Below are 14687 nucleotides of genomic sequence, written 5' to 3'. Positions count from 1 at the left end.
AGGAGGAAGTTGTGATCCGATTTTGTGCGTTAAGAGCTCTCTGGTTGCCACGTACAGGATGAATTGAAGGAGGTCGGAGGTGGGGTGGGCACAGGTCCATCTGGGAGGCTCCTGCCATGTCGGGCAAGGGGCAGTGTGTGGTGGGATTCCAGTGGGAGCCCATGCACAGAAGCACATCTGTGTCTAACGGCAGACGGCAGATGGCCGTGAGGAACGGTCCAGGCCCTGTGGGAGGGGGTGTCCCCAGCTTCTCGAGCACTTAAGATGCTCCTCCCAGCTTTGGCAAGCCTCTGCCATCCCTGAGGTCCCGAGCCGGGCTCTGCACACCAGAGTGCTGTGTCCTCTGAGGACAGAAGTGTCGCTAGCTGCCAGCTTCATTAAGGAATCGCTTCCCTAGACCAGCAGAAGCGTCTGGAGGCCGTGTGGCCCAGCCTTGTTTCCAGGCAGAGTGAACAGTAGTCACCCCACTTTTCAAATGAGGCTCAGGGTCTCCTAGAAGCCATACACTTTCCCAAAAGTCTTTTAGGATAGGTGAATTTAAAAAATAATAAAACCGTAAAGGCACAAGGGTTTGTCCTTAAGGGAAAGAGAAAGTGTGTTTCTGTAATCTTTGCTCAAGGTTATCAAAGTGCCTAAAAATGAGATGTCAACATGGGTGCTTTTGCTTTTTCCCATTTCAAACACAGCATAAGAGAAGGAAAACTCCATCACCTTCTTGCTCGAGACCTGGTGCCTGGAGACATCGTGTCTCTCTCTATCGGAGACCGGATCCCTGCAGACATCCGTCTCACAGAGGTGAGGGGCCCCAGACCCTGGGTCCAGGGGCCATGCAGACACTTAGCTTCTCAGAGGCGGGCGTTCTCTCTGTCTCGTGCACTGCACAGACACAGGCACATGTGCACACAAACAGGAAGTTAGCAAGCGAGCTCATTTTAAGCATAAACCTCCTCCAATGGCATTTCACAAATTATTTCTTCTCATTTAAGTATAAGCCTAACAAACTGTGGTTATGTGATTTTTCTAGTTTACAGGAAACTGCAGTGGCAATTAAACCAGGGTGGGGCTGAGGAATGAGGGAAAAGTTGCTTCTCTCCACTGATGTCGGAGAGAAACGCTATCTGACTGCTTAATCACGAGGATGGGAACAACCGGTACAGCCATAAATAGTAGCGCAAGATTTTACAAGAGCGCAGTTGGGGACATCGGGTGTGGGGCAAGCTCTGTCCCCAACCTTTGTGGGTCTCAGGGTGTCACAGCTTCACAGAACATTTCCTGAGGCTCTCCGAGATACATTTGATTCTGGAGAAAAGCTTAAATCAAGTTCAGAGGGATCCGTCGATGGGAGTAATCTATTTTATGATCCCTGGAATACTTAAGAATATCAGCCTGATTTATTTATTTAGGGAGGACATGTTCTCAGGATGCACAGCAGGCTGTTTGCAGGGTGGCCTGGAGTCGGGGGATGGAGAGAGGCAAAGAGGCTGGGAGCTAACCCCCGGGAGCTGTGTTTACAGCATCCTGAGACAGTCTTTGAAGTAGAGGCAGAGGCCAGAGGGCACCCAGGCTTTCAAGCCCTTCTGCCCCTGGCTTTCAGATCTCCAGGCAGGGCAGGTGGGTCCCATTAGAGGAACCATCGTCCAGTGGCCAAGCCCCACGTGCGGGAAGGCTGGGGAAGCCAATGTGACGTTGTCCATGCCTCCCCTAGGGGTGGGCTCTGCCCCACAATGTGAGGGAGTCCCCAGGTACGGGGTGGGGAGTCCACATGCTGATAGGGAGGATACACATATACTACAGGCTCTCCAGAGGGGCAGTGTTGCCGAGTGGTTAGTGCCCTGGGACTGGGCATTAGCCGGATCCTGTCATTCATAAGCTGTGTGACCTGGAGCGAGTTGCTTACCTTCTCTTTGCCTCGGTTTCCTCATCTATCCAAGCGGTTAATGTTTATTCCCGCCTCGTGGGGTTCTCCTGAAGCTGAAACGCTAAGACCTGCTGCCTGCTCGTGCAGCACCTGATGGGGGGACGGAGTCACAAATATCTGCAATTGATTTTACTGTTGATCAGTCCCAGGCTCTACAACAGTTCTTTGAAACAATTTTTTAAACCCCAAATGACTCCTTTCCTACTTCAGCTGGTTTTCTTCCTGCCCCGCTTCTGTCAAATGAAATTGTGCCTGGTCATTGCCACCACGAGGACTTTTTTCAAGGCTGCCAGCCGCCAACACTCTACAGATTTCCTTTTTTGTCCTTTTGCAACTCCAGTGAACAATCAATAGCTTTGTTTACTCACAGTGGAATATTCTTCTCCACTATTAAGCTCTTAATTAGTTCCAATTAACCACATTAAGCTATTAATTGGTTCCCTTGCATCTTTCAGCCTCCAGAGGCTGCCTGCATTCCTGGGCTTGTGGCCTCAAATTGCTCCAACCGCTGCTTCTGTCTTTGTACTTCCTTCTCTCAGACACTTCTCTGATCCTCCTCTTAAAAGGACCCTTGTGATGACATTTAGGCCCCATCAGGATCATCCAGGGTAATCTCCTCATTGCAAGGTCCTTAATTCAGTCACATCTGCAAAGGCTGTTTTGCCATTAAGGTAACACTGTCACGTGTTCCAAGGATTAGGACTTGGGTGTCTTTGGGGGATCGGATGGTCGGGGGCTATTACTCAGCCCAGCACACTCAAAGCCCTCCTCTAAGCCTCTCTGCCCTCCCTCCCTGCCTCAGGGCACCCGTCCCCATATCCTCATCACTTATTCAGTTAACAAATATTTCTTGAGCACCTACTATGTGCCAGGAACTGTGCTGTGTGCTGAGGAGGCAGTGGAGAAAACAGACGAGACCTCTGTGCTCATGGGTTTATTGCCCAGAGTAACACACAAACCACATCTACTCATGACAGGTAACGATTGCTGCAGGGGCTTGAGGGAGAAGCCCCGGGAACTCTGGGTTTCCCAAACAGGACAGACTTGCCTGGCCCAACGCAGTCACAGAGGGCTTCCTGGAGGCAGTGGCTTTTGAGCCGTCCTGGAATGGACGTGAATCAGCTGTTCTAGGCAGAGGAGGCCCAAGCTGTCTGCCCAGCCCTGACTTAGAAGCCAGGTGCATTGATGCTTTCAACTGCCTGCAGTGTGTCTTCACTCAGGAGGGCCGTTTCTGCCACCAGAACCCATTTTCCACCAGCATGACTTACAGCCTTTCTCATTCCTGAGGTCTCAACTCACTGTCCCCTTCTCACTGGCCTCCCCTGACCCGTCTCCTGAGGCATCACCCCACCCCCCCACCCTGGGTACCTGCTGCTCTTTCCAATGTCTGTTTGCTTTCATGTTTATTGCCAGTCCCTCCACAAAGGCAGGGGGTTTGTCTGTCTCGGCCCTGCTGGATTCCCAGGGCCCAGAAGAATGCCTGGCCCCTCGTAGGAGATGGATGGACAGATGGACAGATTGCCCACCTGCATTCCAATACATCCAAACCCACACCCACCTCCGCACCTGCGTCCCCTTCCCTTCCCAGCCCCGCGCCCCATTCTTCCTGCTTCTCTGGCCATCTGCCTTCCGAGAGGCACCTTTGTCTCATCTCTCTCTTCGTTTCCTCTTTTTAAGAAAAACAGACTTTATTTTTTAGAGCCATTTTAGATTTACAGAAAAATTGAGAAGATAGTTGAGAGGATTCCCATAGATCCCACACCCTTTCCTGCAATGTCAGCATCATAAATTAGTAGGGTACCTTTGTTCCAATTAATGAACCAATCGAGGCACGTTATTATTAACTAAGGTCCATACTTTTACCAGGTTGCCTTAGTTCTTCCCTAATGCCCTGTTGTTGTTGTTCCAGGGTCCCACGTTACATTTAATCATCATGTCTCTTTAGGCTCCTCTGGGCTGTGACAGTTGCTCAGACTTGCCTTGTTTTTCATGACCTTGACAGTTGTGAGGAGGGCTGGTCAGGAATTTTGTAGAATGTGCCTTAATCGGGACTTGTCTAATTAGACTTTTTTTTTTTTTTTGCGGTACGCGGGCCTCTCACTGCTGTGGCCTCTCCCGTTGCGGAGCACAGGCTCCGGACGCACAGGCTCAGCGGCCATGGCTCACGGGCCCAGCCGCTCCGCGGCATGTGGGATCTTCCCGGACCGGGGCACGAACTCGCGTCCCCTGCATCGGCAGGCAGACTCTGAACCACTGCGCCACCAGGGAAGCCCTCTTTTTTGCTTAAATGAGAAGGTCCTTAGGGGCAGAGCCCACCCTGATGCCTTGCATGTCCTCGGTGGTACCTGGCACAGTTCTGGCCACAGGAGACTCACCTCTTGAATGATACCTACTGGGCCTGTGGTCAGTTTTGCAAGGTGGTTAAGAGTGCAGTTTCTGGAGCCATCGCCTTGGTTCAGACCTCTGCTCTGCCACTAACTAGCTGTGTAAACTTGAGCACATTTCTTAATCAGTCCATGCCTCAGTTACCCCAAAAGTAGAGAGGAGAAAATAATAGCATCTTTCATGGAGTCTGTGAGGATTGAGAGATTAGCCTTGTGTGGGACTCCCCTCGTGGCACAGTGATTAAGAATCCACCTGCCAATGCAGGCGACACGGGTTTGAGCCCTGGTCCAGGAAGATCCCACATGCCGCGGAGTGGCTGGGCCCATGCGCCACAGCTACTGAGCTTGTGAGCCACAACGACTGAGCCCACATGCCGCAACTACTGAAGCCCGTGCGCTTAGAGCCCGTGCTCCACAACAAGAGAAGCCACCACAATGAGAAGCCCGCGCACCGCAACAAAGAGTAGCCCCCGCTCGCTGCAACTAGAGAAAGCCTGCGCGCAGCAACAAAGACCCAATGCAGCCAAAGATAAAAAATAAATTAAAAAAAAAAGAGATAAGCCTTGTGAAGTGTTCCGCACCTGGCCTGGCGCATGGTAGGTGTTCTGGAAGTGTCACCCTGGAAACATCTGGGTGTGTGTGCGTATCTGTGCCCGAGTATGTGTTTTGGGTGTTGACATGACCTTAGGCTGTCACTGCATAACACGGCTCAGTGCTACTCAGACTACACAGATTGTACGGGACCTTCCAAGGCGGGTGGGATGTGGAGTGTTAGGGGAAAGACAGGATGCTCTGAGAGGGATGTTCTAATTTAACCATTGCCTAAGTTTTTAAAAATATTAAAATTTAAAATAATGTTAAAATAGGATATGAGACCTTTATGCCTTCTGAAAGGGGCCGTACATTCAAAGCTTTTCTGTTTCCTGGAGGCATCTGAGGCTGCGTTCTGATACTCGCTTCCTGCTTTCAGCACGTTCCTGTTTGCTGTCTGTTGGCAATGACACTAAGGTGCTAGACACCATTCTGGGCTTTGAAAACCAGCTCACAGGTGGGAGGGTGGGTGCCACGCCTTCTCGCTTTGCCCCCCCAGGTCACAGACCTCCTGGTGGACGAGTCCAGTTTCACGGGAGAAGCTGAGCCGAGCAGCAAGACGGACACCCCGCTGACGGGCGGGGGCGACCTCACCACCCTGAGCAACATCGTCTTCATGGGGACCCTGGTGCAGTACGGGAAGGGACAGGTAAGCCCCGGGTGCCTGGGGGCCCCGGTCTCCGTCATCTGCAGGCTTTCAACCTCAGAACTCAAGCTCCTCTCTCCTGTACGCAGGGCGTCGTGATCGGCACAGGAGAAAGATCCCAGTTCGGAGAAGTGTTTAAGATGATGCAGGCTGAAGAGGTGAGGGCAGTGGGGCTCTGGGTTTGTGGAAGCTGGGGTTTGAGATGATGCTCAGCTGGTGACACCAGCCCTGCCTGCTCCTTAGGAATAAGGATGATATGATTAACGTGAGTACCCTTTTTCAAATTTTTTTCTTTTAAAACATTTATTCGGATTTTTGTCAAGATAACTTACGGTGACATGCGCAGATCTGAAATGTAGCAGTCAATGAATTTTTATATATGTGTCCTTGTGTAATCGTCACTCAGCTTAAGACATTAAAAAATCCAGGCAGAAACTGGGGGACGCTGCTGGGATCTCATCTAACAAACCCATTGTTCTCATCCTTTCAGACGCCTAAAACTCCTCTACAAAAAAGCATGGACAAACTGGGGAAGCAATTGACACTTTTCTCATTCGGCATAATTGGTGGGTGAAGCAATTTCTGCACGGGGTCCCAGAGGGGATGGGGTGTGTGGAGGGAGCCGTCCGGAGCACCCACAGCTGTTTCTGAAATACCCTGCTACTCACCTGGGTGAGAATTGGGGTTTGGGATCAGAGGTTCTTGGACAGTAACAAGAGGTTTCTCTATCAGAACAAGCTAATGGCTGTAACAAGCAGCCCCCACATTTTAATGGCCTAACATGGTCAAAATCTATTTCTTGCCCACACCACAGTCCATGGGCATGTTCCTGGTGAAATGGCTTTCCTGGATAGCTCACCTCCAAACACTGACTTGGGATCCCAGGCCCCTACCATATTGTTGCTCTGCCTTCCTGCAGGTCCTGGGAGGTGAGCCATAATTCTATGTAGCCAGCAGGTAGGGAAAGAGAGAATATGGAGGCTTGTGGGGGAAAATTTTTAAGGCAGGGACCAGGAAGTGATGTCATCAATTTTGCCTATTCTCGATTGGCTGGAATGAAGTCACATGGCCTACCTAACTGCAGAGGAGACTGGGAAATGTAGTCTGGTGGTGCACCCAGCCATGTTTCTATGCTACTAAGCAGGTTGTGCCTGGGCTTGTGCATCCTGGCCTTTGGCAACACACCAAACAGCATCCACAGATGCTGCAGAGCTAAATTCAGGTCTTACTCCTGAAGATCCCCATGGGGCTGCCCTGGTCCCTTCACCTGCTCCTTCCTGCTGTCTCCAGCTCTGGTTTTGAGTCTGTGTCCTTCGTTCCCAGCTTTCAGGATCAACCAGTGCCTGGGCCGCTGTAGATTCTCAATAAATGTTGGTTGAATGAATGAGTGAATAAAGAAACAAACCAACCAACCACTGCTCATAGCATGAACAGTGATGGGAGGAAGTACTAGAGAATCTGGCTAAACTGCAGAGCCAGTAATGTTCTTGGGAGAAACATCTGTCCCTCCTAGCAGCAGTTTTGTTGTGCTTCTGGGCATCTAGATGCAATTCATTCATTTAGTGAGTATCTTGTGACATGCTAGACCCTATGATAGGTTCTGGAAGCCACCAAGATGAGTCAGACACAGCTTGTGCCCATTGAAGGACCCCAGGGAAATAGGAGAGAGACACCTGAACAAATATGAAATGTGAAGGCAGCAGTTAATTTTGCATGGGAGAGTTGGGAAGGCTCCCAGGAGGAGGTGACATTAAGTTGGGTCTTGCAGGATGGGTAGGAGTTTGCCAAGTGCAAAAAAAAAAAAAAAAAAAAAAAAGAGATTGGGAATTCCAGACAGAGGAAAGGGTAGATTCAAAGGCATGGAAGGTATCTCCCACTCCTTCACAACTTGTAAGAGGTGGTAAATTTAGCAAAGTGTTCAGAGGATATGGTCTGAAGTCAAAGCTCTCAATTCTGTCATGCTGGGGACAGACCTGCCCACCCTTTCCTCCCTGGCCACCCCATCCCAACCTTCTAGTATCCAGTTTCCAAATGTCAACTTTGGATTTAGTGCTCAGACTTTGCTCAGTCAGTAGTTTTACTGTTTTCATGTAGCTCTATGTCCTCTTCCCTCCTCTCCACCCTAGTTTGTCCTGGAGCAGTTATGGAAAATGGGTTTTACCTTAACCTGCCAGGTCTGATCCCGGCTAAGGGGGCTCTGTGCTTGTGAGAGGATTTGGGTCCATGCTCGGGCTTGGTGGCAGAGAACTGTGATGGATTAGTGATGTCTGTCATGGACGCAGGAGGGGAAAGTGGCTCTGCATCGCCATTCACCTGCCATCCTCGGGGTTACATTGATCAGGCTTTTGGGCTAGAATGGATGCCCACGTGGCCCCAGCTGGCCAGAGACCCTTTTACACTCTGGAGCAGGGGATGGAAACTATGACTCCCAGGCCTAATCGGGTTTGCCACCTGTTTCTGTGTGGCTCACAAGCTGAGAATTTTTTTTACATTTTTAAATGACTGAAAAAAATAGAAGAAGAAGAATATGTTATGACATTAAAGTTATATGAGATTCAAATTTCAGTGTTCACCCATCTGTTTTATGGGCACACGGCCACACCCATTCACGTATTATCTATAGCTGCTTGCACACTGCAATGGCCAAGCTGAGTTGTAACAGACCATATGGCCCATAGAGCCGATGCTGTTTACTATCTGATCTGTTATATGAAGACCTTTCCACCACCTGCTCTAGACATTGGGGTTGCCAGAAGGAGACTGGGCCGTAATAATGGCCCCAAGAGCAAATACCAAGTAGATGTGCTTCAAGGCACATTGTCAAATAGATGCTCTTAGCAGGCCTTTCCACAAGATGAAATTTGTTTAAAAAAAAAAAATCCAAGTCAGAGGCCCTGCACGGTCATTGCCTCGTATAAGCCATTATTCCTCAAGTTAAATGAGAAAGTAAATTAGCATGTGCATGGCCAGGCCCATGATACCATTCAGACGTGTTTTCTTTTTAATAAATATTTGAAGAATTGCTCGGCAGAGTGGGAATTTTGAACCCTCAGAGGGTCCAAGGAGGAGATTCAGGGGAACAGCGAGCTCCAGCGGAAAGCGGTGTTTGCCCCTTTCCATGGTACCAGTAGTCACAGCCGCCCATTTCAAGCTACCAGTGCAAAGTTACTGAACGTGGATTTGGGAAGAAATGAGCACAGTCAGCTCTTGTGAGCCCCCGGGGAACAAGCTCAGCCTCCTACTGCAGGGAGGCCCCCAGGGTAGGGGCGGGTCCTGGTGGGTGCGACCTGCACCTATTTTTAATAGAGTTCCCTCCCACCCAGTCTTTTGCAACTGGGTTCATTTGGATTGCAGCTAAGATTTTATTTGACTACTGAAGCCTGTTGCTAATCATAGTATGAAAATACGGACTTCCCTGGTGGTGCAGTGGTTAAGAATCCGCCTGCCAATGCAGGGGACACGGGTTGAAGCCCTGGTCCAGGAAGATCCCACATGCCGCGGAGCAACAAAGCCTGTGCGCCACAACTACTGAGCCTGCGCTCTAGAGCCCCCGAGCCACAGCTACTGAAGCCCGCGCGCCTTGAGCCCGTGTTCCGCAACAAGAGAAGCCACCGCGATGAAAGCCACCGCACCGCAATGAAGACCCAACGCAGCCAAAAATAAATAAATTAATTAGAAAGATACATAGTATGAAAATAGCCCCTAATAAATCAGCTCTTCTGACCCCCGTACTCCAACATACACGCACACACGCACACCGCTACTACCCAGCAGAAAGCTTGCGCTGACTCCCCCTTTCCCTGCAAAACAAAGCTAGTGCTTTTCAGCAAATCTCCCAGGACGTGTCAACAGGCGACTCCTCTCACCTCACACATTTTTCCCTTCACCTGTCCGGTAACCGTGGCCCCAGCAGTTCACGACTGGGTGCTACTGTGGGCCAGGAGCCGTGCTAAGCACTCCAAGTGCATTGTCACATCTTACATCCTGAAACAAGTCCTTGAGGAAGACACGGTCATTGTACCCACTTTGCAGGTGAGGAAACTGAGGTCACGCCTGGCGGCCCCTGAACTTTTCCCCATTGTCAGAACGTCTCAGCACTTTCACGGGTCCCAGCAGCTCATGCCACTCCTGTGCCTGGAGGGTCCGTCTCTGACTGACTGTGTGTCCCATGCATAGCACAGTGCCTGGCGTTTAGAAGACGTTGGGTCAACGATTGACGAAGGAGAAAAATGGAAAAAGGAATGTATTTAATCATGAACACGCAGGATAAAGTCAGTCAAGAGACAGCGGCCAATCTGTGCATCACGGGAGCACAGCAGACACCTTGGGGCAAGTCCTGGGGGCGTGCAGCCCATGGGAACTTGTGGAATAATACAGAAATGTTGACAACAGCCCCAAATAAACTGGTTGGCTGTTTCTTTTACTTGAGCTGGCTTGATCTTCTCCTGAAAAAGTAAAGCCATCCTCTTTCTCGTAGGCAGGGGAGTTGTTTCTTAAAAAGAAAAAGGGGAGAGGTGGCACGTGTTTGAGGTTATTCATAACCGTCCTGTGTCTATATTACTGGAAACTTTTTAAGGAAATGATTTTGGAATGCCTTCGTCCTTTGGAGGACATACTTGTGCGTGTGCGTGCGCGTGTGTGTGTGCGTGTGTGTGTGTGTGCACGTGTGTGTGTGTACATACATACGTGTATGTTTTTATCTCCTCCCAGGCCTGATCATGTTCACGGGCTGGCTGCAAGGGAAGCATCTCCTCAGCATGTTCACCATCGGGGTCAGGTAAGGGCGCTGGGCCATCCCCCCCCTCGTCTGTGTACAAGAGAAGGTGGGGAGATGGGGGGCATAAATGGCATGGGGAAGATGCAGCCCTTCCCCCTAAGCCACAGTCTCCCCGTAGCACACTGTCTGGCAGGTGGGTGCCCAGCGAATGTCTGCAAAAGGAAGGAAAGCTGACGATTCGGAGTCCCTGTCACTGTCCCCCTGGCCCGTGGGTCTGGGTCTTCCTGGCTGAGCGCAGACTCCAGAGCCAGCCAACCCACGTTTAGATTCTGCCTTTGCCACTTGCTAGCCATGCGACCCCGGCCCAGCGTCTTCATTTACTGGTCCTTCTTTTCCTCCTCTGTAAATGGGTGTGATGTCAGCCCTCCGAGGGGCGCGGTGAGGATGCCCCGGGTGTCCTGCGCAGGTGCCTGCGGCCACGCGGAACGCGCAGTGGGTGCGTGTTCTCATTACGCACTTGGAACTCGGCCCTTGATTTAAGGAGGCAGCTGCAGGAGAGGACAGAGACCGTGTAGCCGAGGCCACATGGCTGACTGCAGGGCTGGGGATCGGGGCCCTGACTTTAAGCCCCAGGAACCTTCCCTTCCCCGACCTGGTGGTGCTCGTCAGTGACCGCCCCACCCTGGGTCCCAGTGGAGAAGCAGAGGCAGACAGAAGGCAGGCTCTGTGCAGGGGCGTGAAGTTGCCACAGCTTTTCCACAGCTGCTCGGGGACACGGGGTGCTGGGGATTGTCCCTAATGAGGCATGTCCCAGCGGAAGGGCAGCCGGTAATCCGGGACGTGGAGGACCCACGTCAGGTCCCTCATGGTTTCCTCAGGGTGACGCCCCCTTGTGGTGGTGTCTGTAAGATGGTCAGATGTTACGTGGAAGATTAATGTCGGTGAGCGAAAATACATACTTAGTACCTCAAACCCACAATGTAAACAAACTTCGGTGCCCGTCAAGTAGTGAACAGATAAACAGCATACAGGGGAATACTATTCAGCCACGAGAAGGAGGGAAGCCAGTGGGGGAAGGGTAAGCTGGCAGGAAGTGAGAGAGTGGCACGGACATATATACACCACCAAATGTAAAATAGCTAGCTAGTGGGAAACAGGTGCGTAGCACAGGGAGATCAGCTCGGTGCTTTGTGACCACCTAGAGGGGTGGGATGGGGGGGTAGGAGGGAGATGCAAGAGGGAGGGGATATGGGGACATATGTATACGTACAGCTGACTCACTTTGTTGTACAGCAGAAACTAACACAACATTGTAAAGCAATTATATTCCAATAAAGATATTAAAAAAAGAGTGAAGCACTGACACGTGCTACGGTGTGGATGCCGTAGAAACATGAGGCTAGGAGAAGGAAACCAGACAGAAATGGCCACATGCCATGTGACTTTGTTTCTATGAAATGCCCCAAACACGCAAATCCATACAGACGGAACGTAGATTAGTGGCTGCCAGGGACTGGGGTCGGGGAACGAGGAGGGACCCCAATAGTTATGGGGTTTCTTCTGGGGGTGATGAAAAGGCTCTAAAAGTGATTGTAGTGATAGTTATACAACTCTGAATATAAAACCACTGAATTATATACTTTAAAAGGGCGAATCTTACGGTACGTCAATTACATCTCAATAAAGAAAACATAAAGCAGGTAATTAGGAAAGCTGTTATTACAAGGATCCTTGGATCCTTTCTAATTTATATATGAAAAGTGAACTGTTTGCAGACAGCCACGTTGTAACTGTCATTACAGTAAATTACAGTGACGCGCCTCACAACGGCTCGGGGCATCCCAGTGTAGGACGGAGGCTGCGGGGAGCTGCTTCCCACAGGGCCGGCCAGTGTGGGCCAGAGAACCTTGCGTTAGGGGGTTGAGTGTACACGTCTCTGGTACAGAGTCAAGTCTGTCTGTGTAAAAATGAGTGGACACCATTACCTGGCAATTAGCAATAGAAGAAATTCAAATGCAGGTCTTGTAAAATTCCAAATGCCTCCCTTTTTAAAATTGAAGTATAGTTGATTTACAATGTTGTGTTAATTTCTGCTGTACAGCGAAGTGATTCAGTTGTACATATATATATACATTCTTTCAACTGCGTCATTGCCCTGTGTCAATGCCCTGTGTGCATTGAGAGGCAGGCCAGCAAAATCCACCTGCGGGCAGGTGTGTATCCTATTATTCAGTGACTATTTTGTGACTGAATGGAAACTGGAAAAGCCTGTGTCTGGTTTTAGAAGCTCTGCCATTCTTTAAGAAACAAAATCTCATTAATGCCAACTCCTGGGGACATGAAAAAGAAAAAGGAAAAGTTGGTTTAAAGAATATTATGCAGTTAGAATATTATGTGACAAAAACCATAAAAGCAAGATACAGGTGGCAAACATTTGGAAAACGCCATCTCAGACAATTCTGAGTATAAAACGAAAAGATACCCTAACAGCAATTGTCTTTACGCTTTCACTTTAAACAAGCTATAAATAAATGGATTGATACCAGGGCTTGGGTCTTCCCCCCAAACTCTTTGGGACCATGAAAATCAGGCCATTGTGCTGTACAGATGTTCCTGCTGGATTTCAGGTCTTTTCCCTGAAACACACCACATCATTATCGTCACATTTGGGTGGTGGCCACAGCAGACGGCTTGCAGAGCTCTAGATACAGAGCCCAACGCGTTCTTTTGAGTGGACGAGGTCATGATCTCAAGTCGAGCGGGGGTTTCCTGACTTTATATCCTGAGCTACGTGCCGTGAATGGTATAAAGGAAAATAGGACCCAGAGCTTTCATTGTCCGTTTATCCTTCCGTGTCAGTGTCGGAGTGTTGACCAGCTAGGTGAGGCGGTTCTAGAATCTTCGAGAACGTGAAGGGGGCGCAGCCAGGGTCTGCTGATGCTGAGTAGAGGTGACCTCGCTCATCGAGGCACAGTTCCGAGAGGCAGGCCGGTCTCCGTTTCACAGATGGAGACGCTGCGGGTTAGGCCGACACATCTGGCTGTAGTTACAGGATCAGGGAGCGGAGGAGACAGGCTGCAGACCGCACGATTCTGATCCAAAGCCGGGGTCCGGCTCAGTGCCCCTGGCCACCTCCCGGGCAGGGCGGGGACTCTCCCTACCCTCCCCGGCCATGGCGCTTGGTTTGCTTATTTGCCCCACACATGTTTCTCGAGCACCTGTTCACTATGTACTTGCATCGTCCAGTGCTGATGGAGCTGGACCACGGAGTCTGCAGGCTGGTGGGGAAAGTAAACGTGAACAATTTAAGTGAATGTTAGCAAAATAATCACAACTTATGATCAAAGCTACAAAGGAAACGATGGTTGAGAGAGATTAAAAGGGAGGTGGGAAGGGATGTGGCCGGAAAAGGGGGCCGGGAGAGGTTTCTCTGAGGAGTTGAAGCTGGAGAGATGCTGCTAAGGGTGGGCGGGGCGTTCAGGCAGGGGAATGGCAGGGGCAAAGGCGCGGAGGCGGAGTGAGCCTAGCGCATCTGTGGAAGCAGCGGGGAGGCTGTGGTCGGGCTGGGTGGTAAGACCAGACGGTAGGGTAGATGACAGGGCTGATCACGCGGAAACTCATGGGCCCCTTTTTCTCTGAATTCTAATCACATCCTCAGAACCCTTCTCAGCACGCTGTGCCAGGCCATCTCTACTATTCTTTTGGAGCAGAGAGATGAAAAGTGTTGGCCATTCTTGGAATGGTGATGGGAGGTGTGAACCCCGGCTCGCTCTGAGGAGGGAGGGGGGAAGAGGGAACAGGGCAGTGGGCAGCTGGCTGCGCTGTGGACGGTGGCGTTTGAGGTGAGGGCAGGGCCTCCTGCAAGAGGAGGACGCCGTAGAGCAGGGGGTCTTGGACTTGACCGTAACTAACCTCACCATACAAGGGTCCCTGGGAGAGCTTGTCCCACACAGATTGCCGGGGCTCTGACTCAGTGGGTCTGGGGGGAGGGCCCGAGATTCTGCATTCCTAACATTCCTAACATGGTCCCCAGGGATGGGATGCTGCCGGTTCAGGAAGCATCACTCTGAGCAGTGAGGCCATGGCTACAATTACCCTAGTCGGGGCTCCAGCAAGAGGTGGCGCTAGGGAAGAAGGTGGAGCCCCAGAAAGAAGGCTCAGGTGACTGGGTCTTCAGAGGTAGGGGGTGGTGGCAGAGGGTGGAGCCTCAGCCACGAGGGGCTCCCAGAAAAAGCAGAGCTCTCAGAGGCCATGATGCATGAGAACCTCCCCCAAATAAGGATGCGTTCCATCCCATCTTGTAAACCACAGAAAGTTCCATGAGGCAAAAAGACTGTTAACTATTTCCAGGTCAGTAAGAGAAAAGGCTCCTGTGTCCACCGCATCCCTACTTCCCCAAGGTCATTTCTGATTTCTTGTCTAACAGCCCCT

The 14687-nt window shown here is 50.7% G+C and overlaps 1 protein-coding gene across 4 annotated transcripts in view; it reads left to right on the top strand.

The window, feature by feature from the left end:
• Positions 1 to 14687, top strand: part of ATP2C2 (ATPase secretory pathway Ca2+ transporting 2) — a 75787-nt gene that overhangs the window by 43216 nt on the left and 17884 nt on the right. For all 4 annotated transcript variants that reach the window (XM_004280089.4, XM_012536824.3, XM_033406358.2 and 1 more), the window contains 5 exons: positions 687 to 795; positions 5393 to 5542; positions 5629 to 5697; positions 6030 to 6105; positions 10250 to 10316. In XM_004280089.4, coding sequence (XP_004280137.1) covers positions 687 to 795; positions 5393 to 5542; positions 5629 to 5697; positions 6030 to 6105; positions 10250 to 10316 — 471 coding nt within the window. The remainder of the gene's footprint in view (positions 1 to 686; positions 796 to 5392; positions 5543 to 5628; positions 5698 to 6029; positions 6106 to 10249; positions 10317 to 14687) is intronic.

This window comes from Orcinus orca, chromosome 20 (assembly GCF_937001465.1).
Source record: "Orcinus orca chromosome 20, mOrcOrc1.1, whole genome shotgun sequence".
NCBI lineage: Eukaryota > Metazoa > Chordata > Mammalia > Artiodactyla > Delphinidae > Orcinus > Orcinus orca.
The sequence above is the reverse complement of the archived record's forward strand: the minus strand, read 5'-3'. Positions and strand labels throughout refer to the sequence as shown.